The sequence below is a fragment of the Pholis gunnellus genome, assembly GCF_910591455.1.
Source record: "Pholis gunnellus genome assembly, chromosome: 6".
NCBI classification, from domain to species: domain Eukaryota; kingdom Metazoa; phylum Chordata; class Actinopteri; order Perciformes; family Pholidae; genus Pholis; species Pholis gunnellus.
In genome coordinates this window covers 28,046,647-28,057,140 of record NC_136532.1, presented here as the reverse complement: position 1 = coordinate 28,057,140, position 10,494 = coordinate 28,046,647, and the positions used below count along the sequence as shown (strand labels likewise).

The 10,494-nt window shown below is 44.7% G+C and overlaps 1 protein-coding gene across 1 annotated transcript; it reads right to left on the bottom strand.

Annotated features, from left to right (window-relative positions):
• Positions 1-6,445: 6,445 nt before the first annotated feature.
• On the bottom strand, positions 6,446-9,248 carry ppiaa (peptidylprolyl isomerase Aa (cyclophilin A)). Its single transcript, XM_079161895.1, has 4 exons — positions 9,059-9,248; positions 7,341-7,460; positions 6,893-7,065; positions 6,446-6,811 (listed from the first exon to the last, which is right to left on the bottom strand). The coding sequence occupies exons 1-4, from the start codon at positions 9,125-9,127 to the stop codon at positions 6,679-6,681; spliced, it is 495 nt and encodes a 164-aa protein (XP_079018021.1). The 5' UTR covers positions 9,128-9,248; the 3' UTR covers positions 6,446-6,678.
• Positions 9,249-10,494: the final 1,246 nt, after the last annotated feature.

Here is a 10,494-nt window from a genome sequence, read left to right as displayed (position 1 = left end):
TAGTCCTCTGCTCGAAAAATTGTAACCCATACTAAAAAGACTATCATTCTGTAACTACAAGGTCTTTTTTCAAAATGTTGATGCTTGAATAACACTAGGAATTGTGAGATTTGATGAGATGAGTAAATATTGTGTGTATGTTACTGGTTAATAGTAGCTGAAGACAGAACACAGCAAACAGGGAAAATTCCCAGGTTTGCCTGAAGAAAAAGCACTGTAATTTATTAAATGAGGCCCTGGCTAGCCTAAAAACATTCACACAAAGGGTGCAGCTGCCTCACAAAAAGATTTGGTGTAAATAAAGTGAAGCAAACTCCAGTTATAGGTGTTTATCTAAAAAACAACGTGCCAAATTCTCATTTTCGAACCAAGAGTTGCAGCTGTTCCATTGTACTTTTATATACTATATAACTATATATTTCACTATATTTCACTTTGTTTATCACTCATATTGTACAATCTATCATAACAGAGCTGTTTGGCATCATTTTGACCTCTCATATCTCTCCTCCAAGCAATTTCCTCGTCTCTGTCTGTGTCTATGGAGCGCTTGCTCAGACTGTGGTGGGCGGATTTTGTCATGTGACCCTCATTCGAACCGGGTGGTTATTTCGAACGCACTCGTGTGATCCATGAAGTGATTGACAGAATTTTCAGCCACTAAAAAGCCAAAACCGTGCCGCGCTTGAGTGATTAAAATAGGTTACATGGTGCATTTTATCAGAATTTCTTCGTCACGTAGGTTTTTGAAATATCATTTAATTCGTTCTCAGAAGTGATTGTACTACATGTGTACACTCTGTCGCCCCCCCCCCAGGACCAATGAACATACAAACAACATGAACATCAAAACAACACTGCTCTCCTGCTCTCCTGGTCTCCTGCTCTCCTGGTCTCCTGGTCTCCTGCTCTCCTGCTCTCCTGGTCTCCTGCTCTCCTGGTCTCCTGGTCTCCTGCTCTCCTGGTCTCCTGGTCTCCTGGTCTCCTGCTCTCCTGGTCTCCTGGTCTCCTGCTCTCCTGCTCTCCTGGTCTCCTGGTCTCCTGGTCTCCTGCTCTCCTGCTCTCCTGCTCTCCTGGTCTCCTGGTCTCCTGGTCTCCTGGTCTACAGGAACACAGCTGGACACACTGAGTGCTCAGAGAACGAGACGCCTGTGAATCTGTTAATCAGCTGTAATCACCTGTAAACACTCACACATCCGCCGGCTCTAATGAGTCTTTATGCCGACATTAAGTCAAACCACACACACACACACACACACACACACACACACACACACACACACACACACACACACACTCTACCTGTGTCTCCAGGTGTGTTTTCATCTCTCTTGTGGTCTCTGCGGTGTCACGTATCAAAAGGCCCGCCCTCACCCGAGGCTTCCAGGAAGGAAGTCTCCTCCGACTGATGCGGTCGAGCTTCAAACGCAGCTTCAAAAGACTTCTGAGGGGACGGGACGGATCAGAGGGGAGGGGAGGGTATAAAAAACAAACGCACCTGAAGGAGGGAGCAGACGGAGCAGAGAGGGTCCGAGAACTACTGATGTTCATGAAGAACGTCTAAAACCAGAGAAGAAGAAAACTGATTTATTTATTCTCTCAAACAATTTAGAACTCAGATCAATTATTAAATCAAAACACAGCAGAACCAGTCGGAGACCAGAAGTGGAGGATCCAGTGATCGACAGCTGATCCTCCGATCCACCGATCCTCCGATCCACCGATCCTCCGATCCACCGATCCACCGATCCACCGATCCTCCGATCCACCGATCCACCGATCCTCCGATCCACCGATCCACCGATCCACCGATCCACCGATCCACCGATCCTCCGATCCTCCGATCCACCGATCCACCGATCCTCCGATCCACCGATCCACCGATCCACCGATCCACCGATCCTCCGATCCACCGATCCACCGATCCACCGATCCTCCGATCCACCGATCCACTGATTGGAGGATGTGGATGTGGAGAAGCTTCCTGTGTGTGTCTCTGGTCTGTGGTCTGGCTCTGGACCACAACACCATCAGGTCCTCCAAAGAGACGACTCAGCAGAACACCGAGCAGCAGGTAAGAGTACTTTACTGTAGTATCTTTATACTTCTACTGCATGATGTAAGAGTACTTTACTGTAGTATCTTTATACTTCTACTGCATGATGTAAGAGTACTTTACTGTAGTATCTTTATACTTCTACTGCATAACGTACTTTATACTACACTGCTGTAGTACAGTTATAGTTCTCTGCGTGGTGTACTTTGTACTACACTAGTAGTATTTACTTGGTAGATTTACTAAATATGACAGGTCAACGATTGTAATACGAAATTCAAAAAGGTTTCATTTGAATTTAATAAACAGAAACATAAAAGTGAGTAGAAACAGGAAGTACTTGTATGTTGTATATAATCTCTTCTTGATTTAATGTAATATTTATACTTTACTGTTTTATGTATTTCTGTCTGAAGACAGATTTGTGATTTATATATTTATTTTATTAAGCTGCTGTGGCTTCACAGTGTAATATTATTGTAATATCACAATAATATTATATGTAATATGATATTACAATGATATGATATAATGATATTACAGTGATATTACAGTGATATTACAGTAATATTACTGTGATATTGCAGTGATATTACTGTGCTAATACAATACTATTACAGTGATATTACAGTAATATCACTGTAATATTACTGTGATATTGCAGTGATATTACTGTGCTAATACAATACTATTACAGTGATATTACAGTGATATTACAGTAATATCACTGTAATATTACTGTGATATTACTGTGATATTACGTTGAATATCTGAGGTCGTAACAGTGACATCACTCTGACCTGTCCATCAGGATCGTGTCCATGGAGACCAGGTGGAGCGTCCCGTACGGCGCCGGACGGAGACGATGAACTCCAACAGAAGACAAAGAACTCAATGTTCTACAGAGGACTGTTACACAGATCAGGTTAGTAGAGACAGACAGAGAGACAGAGAGACAGACAGAGAGACAGAGAGACTTTTGTACTTTTACTTCAGTAAAACATACCTGCAGGACAGTATATTTCAAAATACTTGCTGTTCATTTCTGTCAATTGATTGATTGATTGATTATCTCTGGATCCATCAGGTGGGAGGCTGCAGTAACAGAGCTCAGAGGAGACCGTCCTCACAGGACAGACCGGTGGTCGGACCGGTGGACGGACCGGTGGACAGAGAGATCAACACAGACGGCTTCAACAGGACCAAAGGTGAGTGATTGGAAGTGACTACGAGTCCCAGAGTGCATTGCTCTAGAAAACGTACAATGTTACCAGGAATATTTACTAAAGTACTGTACTTAAGTATACATTACAGGTACTTGTACTTTACTTGAGTAATGTTTACTATACTACATCTGAGAGGTACATATTGTACTTCTTTTGAATGCAGTACTTTTACTTGTAATGTAGTCCTTTCCCAGTGTGTACTAGTACTTTTACTTGTCCTTTCCCAGTGTGTACTAGTACTTTTACTGCAGTAATCTGTGTATCATTTCTCTTCCAGCTCCAGAGATGGCGAGCTGCGTGCGCTCCGGTGACTGTGCCGCCGGTCTGTGCTGCGTCCGGTACCTGACCGGTAAACGCTGCCAGCGGATCCCGGTGGAGGGGGAGGCCTGTCTGCTCAGAGGATCCGGGAAAATGAGGCGGAAGCTCGGCCGCTGCGACTGCGACGTCGGGCTGACCTGCACCGCCTCCTCTACGGGGAGGGCGGAGTCAGGGAGAACCAAGGGGCAGGGGGCGTGTCAGAGGAACGCAAGGCATTCTGGGAAGAAGAGGAGGACGGCGGAGAGGAGCTGCTGACGAGACTCTTTATGAACTCATTTAATATAAATAAATATTCATGATGAGATGAAAGTTTATCTTCACGTGGAGTCACAGGAAAAAAAGTTAGAACTATGTTCTCCATTATTATTATTATTGTTATTGTAGTCAATAAAAGTCATTATAGTTTATTAAAATAAAGAGTGTGACTGTTATTGTGTGAATCTTATTAAAGACAGAAAAATGGAAGAAGTTGAAGCTTGCAAGCAGAGAGCTCTTTATTAATAATATATTATTAATATTAGAGCAGGGCAAGTTATCGCGGAAATTAATTTAAAAAATATTTTTATTATTAAGCAACATTTTTAACACAAGAACAGCAGCGAGCGGTGAACAGCTGTTTGTGTGGCGTCTCTTCCGTCTCTTCCTGTTTCCTTCCCCTACATTCCCCTGGGTCCTAAGTCCCTCCATGTACAGCTTCTCATCACCTCTATGTACCAACGTACATTTATAACAAACACCACATGTTACAGTAATCAGCGTTGCATAGTGTCTGACCAACATACCAACAAAATAAATGATTCATTTCAATTATTGTTTTAGAGTTTTTAAAGTGTTTAGTTTGTAATATGTATAATAATCATATCATTTAGTTATCACTACTGAGAATTTAACCAGTGGTGTACAGTAACGAAGTATAAGTACTTTGTTACTGTACTTAAGTGGGGGTTTTTTTAATATCTGTACTTTACTATTTATATTTCTGTTGACTTTCACTTTGACTTCACTACATTTTGCAAAGAAAAGTGATACTTTGATACATTTCCCCTGAAACCTTCAAAATAAATTCTATCTTTAGAAAAAGATGAATCATGAGACTGTGGTGGAGCTCAGGCTGCCAGCAGGTTTGGTGACTCAGTGGTCCTAGCTTAAGTTAAATCATTGGTTCGTCACGTTAATGCTGCAAACAACTGCAAATGCTGCAACTGCAAACAAGTGCTCTCAAAGCCGCGGGTTCGATTCCCGGTGATGCCCGGGATGCTAAAGCGACTACATGAGTAGAATTCCACCGGATGAAGAGCCTCTTATCTTACCAAAGCTACTGAAGTATTGACATCAAACCTCAGGAAACACATTGAGCTGCATTAAGATGAATCCCATGAGCCGTAACATTAATGTTGCGTCATCATAATGATCATAAACCTGTTCAGATATCTAGCAGTGTTTCCCACACAGTATATCTTTGGGGGGGGGGCAGGTGTCTGATCTCCTCATGTAGCTATACATGGTGTATGTTAGGCTAACGTTAGCTAGCTATCGTAAATCAAATGAGACAATTAGTGTAGCAGACAGATCGCTAGTGAGCTGAGGAAGTGTTGACAGTTGAGTGAGATGTTGTTGATTTGAGTCATCTTAGCTATAATCACTGCAGCACTAGCTAACTGAACGTTAGCTAGCTGAACGTTAGCTAACATTAGCTAGCTGAACGTTAGCTAGCCACCACACCATGGGATTGACAGGAGCCGCGAGAGCGCCGCATTACGTTTTGTAATACTTTAGTATTGATCATGTTATTTGAGTCATTTGGTGGATGATCAGATGGAGTTCTGACGGTATGATGAGCGAAACCTTGAAGGCAGGTTCTCTAAACACGGACCTGATGCATCGAGGTGTTTGGTGCTGAACACATTATTAAGCGTTGGTTCTCTCCGTCCTCTAGCCGGAATGAGCAGACTTATAAACTCATGTTACAGCTCCTTTTTCTGACCCTTTGCTTTTTTATTAACAGCATTTACTTTTATTTACTTTCAATACTAAAGTACATTTAATATCAGAACATTACTTTTGATACTTAAGTACAGTAAATAGATACTTTCAGACTTTTACTCGAGTAGTATTCGAATATGTGACGTTCACTCGTTTTCCAGTCAGGTATCTTTACTGTTACGGAGTTTAACATTAAAACATGACGTAGATAGGATTCAGTTCAAGATGTAGATTTAAATTCATCTCTGACACGTGATAAAGTTATGAACACCGGCTGAATATCTATTATAACTGTGTTATAACTGCTGTTAAGAACCTGATGTGTTTAAAGTGTTTAAACTAAATGTTGACCTTTAGTTCATAGAGCAGCACTTTAAAATAAGTGTGAATACACTTTAATTATTGAACTTCGTGCAGAACAATGAGATGAATCATTTAAATCGTGACCAGCACGAACTAAAACACACGTGATTATTTGACAGCAGAAAATAAACTCGTCTGTCATCAGAAGTATTGAGCGCGTTCATGCAGAGCTCCCTCTGCTGGACGTCAACGTCACAGCACGTCATCCTGTCCATTCCAACTTCATCAACCTAGAGATTTGAACTTCAGATTCAAAGCGAACACGTTTAGCTCATTATTCGTTGATTCAGCGTTACGATTAAATACATAATGACTTTATTCATTAGATCAAATATAAATGTAACGTTAAACCTCCACAGACTCAACACCTCGTGGACACATTTAAAGAAACCGCTCAGATCTTCATCACGGTGTGTTCTGATTCATGTAACGTAACAATCTAAACGTCTCTCCATCAACGCGTTCACACGTAGTGAGAAATAATAAACACCGTTAATAGTCGAGGCAACGTTTCACTTTTATTTTCTTATTCTTTAAACAAAAACCCGTTGGACATTATGAAAGAAACGTAAAGGAAACGCCACGAATGCAGCAACATGATCTCAACAGAATAAAAAAAGGTGTGTGTGTGTGTGTGTGGTCGTTTGAGTCTCCGTCTTATCAGGAATGTTGAACGGCAGAGGGGGCGGAGCCTGCAGGGGAGGCGTGGCTACAGGAGTTGCATGCTGGAGCTCAGAGCTGCCCACAGTCGGCGATCACCACCTTAGTCGAGGTCTTTCCGCTCTGGCTGCCGGTGCTCTCCATCTTCCTCACCACCTCCATGCCCTCCACCACGGTGCCGAACACCACGTGCTTCCCATCCAGCCTGCAGGGACGACATCACCGTCACCACCACCGCCACCGCCACGCCAAACACAAGTAAACAAAACACGCTGTGAGCGCTCACCACGCGGTCTTCTCCGTGCAGATGAAGAACTGGGACCCGTTGGTGTTGGGCCCGGCGTTGGCCATGGACAGGGTGCCGGAGACGGTGTGCTTCAGGGTGAAGTTCTCGTCGGCGAACTTGTTGCCGTAGATGGACTTTCCACCGGTTCCATTGTGGTTGGTGAAGTCACCGCCCTGCGTGTACAACACACACACACACACACTATAGTCCAACAACCAGCGTCATTCATTATTGTTTGTGGTGTTAGCCTAGCGAGCTAGCGCCGCTCCACCAGTGTGATGTTCTACAAAGTGACATCACCACGATCACATGAAGCAGCATCCTGTCAGAAGCCTGATGCCAGCGAGTAACACAGGAACAACATGGACATTATGTTGAAGTCATTCATGATTAAACCAGCTGTTCAGGTCCTGAAGGACACAGCTGCTCCTAACACCAGCCCCCTCACCTGGCACATGAACCCGGGGATGATGCGGTGGAAGCTGGAGCCCTTGTAGCCGAAGCCCTTCTCCCCGGTGCACAGAGCTCTGAAGTTCTCGGTGGTCTTTGGAACCACGTCGTCACGGAGCTGCAGAGAACCGCACGGCGCCGATTAGAGGAGACGAGGAACGACACAAAAGACAGTTTGAGACGATTTCAGAGGCGAGCGGTTGACGTGGCCCGTTGTCGTCCAGGCAGAGAGCCAAAACACACCAGAGCAGGACCACCGACACGGCGCTCTGTGTCCCAGAAGACCTGGTCCTGCACCACGACCGCAACCAGCACCTCTGCAGACCTGATCTAACAGGCCGAGTCTCTTCACGGAGCCGCAGAGGGAACACGGATCAGGTGGTTACTTTGTGCTGAGTCATGGTGGCAACAGGAATGCAGCAGACAGACATCATCTGCATGCAGTGGGGGAGAGTGTGTGTGTGTGTGTGTGTGTGTGTGTGTGTGGGGTGCAGCTGCTCAGCTGTAACAGACACCAGTCCTTCATAATTTAAGAGCTGGAGGCTCGTTTAACACCAGTGAGGTCCAGGATTTAGACAGACCCGGTTGGGTTCACCATACATCGGGGACTTAACGGGGCCACAGATACTACTACGGGAACAAAATGGCTGCACCTGTCATAAAAGTTTTCCTGTAAATAAAAAAAAAAGCTTGAGGAAGAAGAGGAGAGAAAGAACTGAGGGAGAGGAGGCAAGGGAACAGGAGAGGAAGGAAAGCCTGCGTCACAATGGCACCACTGTAAAGCCCCAATAGCCCCGCTATGTAAATGTGTGATTATAAAATAATAAGTGTATCGAGGTTGTTTTCCGGCCTTCTCTCTACATCCGGGTTTCTCTCATGCGGACAGCCCGCCCCGCCCCTCCCTGTGGAACTTTCCAGAACCGGCGCAGTTAACTTCTGCGGCTAAACATGCTAACCACCGCAGCTAGTTGAATTGAGCAGTTTTTTTTTTACAGTTGGATGAAGCCAACATACTTTACACCCGTCATTGATCGAGCCTTATAAAAATATATCCCCGCGGGTTTAACTAAGACTTCACCGTAGATGTCCCGGGCTTGTATACAAAAAGGCCGCGAAACGCAACAAAGAAACGGCTCAGTGTACCGTTAGCATTATTAGCTCAACATGCTAGTCACTGAATGTTCCGTTAGCATTATTAGCTCAACATGCTAGCCAAGCGGTGCTTTGCACTACCGCCCGGGCAGCGTGCCTCTCTGCGACTCAAACTACGGCCCGCGGGCCTTAAATGGGCCTCAGCGTGTCGGAAGCTAATGTTGAGTTAGCTCGTTTAGCTCTAACGGAGGGCGTAAAAAGCACTGCAGTTTACATAAATATGAGTTCAACGTTACAGTACATGCCCACATTAAACCTAAGCCGATACAACCACCGCAACAATCATTAACAAACTCCCGTTTAAATATCAAGACAAGTACAAGAGAATAAGACCCGTTAGCTCTGGGTAAGATCCAAACACATGTGCGCAATGAGACACAGTTGTGTGCGCGTGACAGCTCGATTACAGTAACGCTCGTGCGTGTGTGCGCTTAACGGTTATCAACGGAAACCAGAGTCCAACTGTCCGCAGCACGAAGTGACTTTATTCCCGTAAAAAAAGTGAGTGTTAGCGGAATCTATCCGCAGGCTAACATTAGCTACACGTAGCATTTTAACGTTTACCTCCATCACGACGCGGCCTAAGGGAGACCCGCCGGAGGTGACATCGAAGAAGACTCTTGTACCGGACATTTCAGCAGACTGAACGGGAGAGAGAGCGGACTGGTCGACTGACTACAAGGATCCGAGAAAAGATGGAACTGTGTGCTTTAATTTGCTATAAAACGCCGGTGGGCGGTTTGAAATCAAGGCGAGCCATTTGGCAACGCGGAAATATGCGAGTAAGCCAATCAGCAGCCAGAACAGCGGAGCCCCTCTCCTGACTGGCCAGTCGCTTAACGGACCCTTTGGACGGAGGGTTTGATTCATTCAGCAGAGTGGGCCGCTTCGGGAGGGGGGTTAAGTGTTTTTAAGGTTTTCTCACTGTGACACCGCCCCTTTTCTCTGTCCCGGTAGTAAAAACTTGAATATCGCGAGGACCAGAGCGGCGGAGGGTTAAAGTCAAGTCCCCGCAGTCAGTGCGCGTTCCCGCTGTCAGGCGGAGAATGTGGGTGCGCGATCACGCGGTAAGGGCGCGGTCCGTCCGGTTAGATACAGTTGAGTTTACACGCGCGCACACGCACACAGAAAAAAAACAAGAGCTTATATATGATGTATTGTTACACACACATACATTTTGTGTATTTTTGTAACTGTTATTTATAACATCAAAGACCAAAAGTACAACATTGACTCAAAGTATCTCATCGATACAAAGACGCATCAGAAGCGTTTTAAAGTATGTCTGACATACTTTATATTCGGTTGGACAGTTGATTCTGGAAGCACTGGAAGAAGTAAAGTACAAGTACCTCAAAGATGTACTACGTAAAGTACCACTCTTCTTCTGCTTCTTTGTTGACGTGGTTACCGTGGTGACAGGCCTGTTCAGGTGAGACTCGTTAATATGTGAGTCATCAGACACCAGAACCCCTGATTATCTGTAAACGCATCATGTGATGATGTCACAGCTCACTTCCTGTAGAGGATCAATCATATTTATTATTTATTATAAAGCATCAAATGTCCTCTGAGTGTTTATTAAATTACAAAGATTATCATCACGACAGAATCAGTGTGATCATGGACACATTTATTTACCCAGAAGCCAGCGGGGCGACGTTACACCCAGCAGAGTGATGAAGAGGAGGAGGAGGAGGAGGAGGAGTGACCTCAGGGCAACCGTTTGAGGCAACTTCACAGCTCCAAGTTCTGTTAGTCACGAGTATCTTTTAATATAAAACGTCTTTGATCTGATAAAAATACAGATAATCACACTCAGCCACCTCCATTCATAGTAAACACCACTATTAATAAAGTAAGAGGGGAGGAAGCAAGGAGAGGAGAGAGGCTAGGAAACAGTGGAGGAAGGAAGGAAAGGAGGAGAGGATGCAAGGAAAAAGGAGAGGGATCAGAAAAGGAAGAAAGGAGGGAGAGGAGACAAGGAAACAGTGGCGGGA

Coding starts and splice junctions, on each gene's coding strand:
- ppiaa (XM_079161895.1), bottom strand. CDS start 9,127: ATGTCCGGTACAAGAGTCTTCTTCGATGTCACCTCCGGCGGGTCTCCC. Junction 7,461..9,058: donor TAGGCCGCGTCGTGATGGAG/GTAAACGTTAAA, acceptor GGTTCTCTGCAG/CTCCGTGACGACGTGGTTCC. Junction 7,066..7,340: donor TCCCCGGGTTCATGTGCCAG/GTGAGGGGGCTG, acceptor TTGTACACGCAG/GGCGGTGACTTCACCAACCA.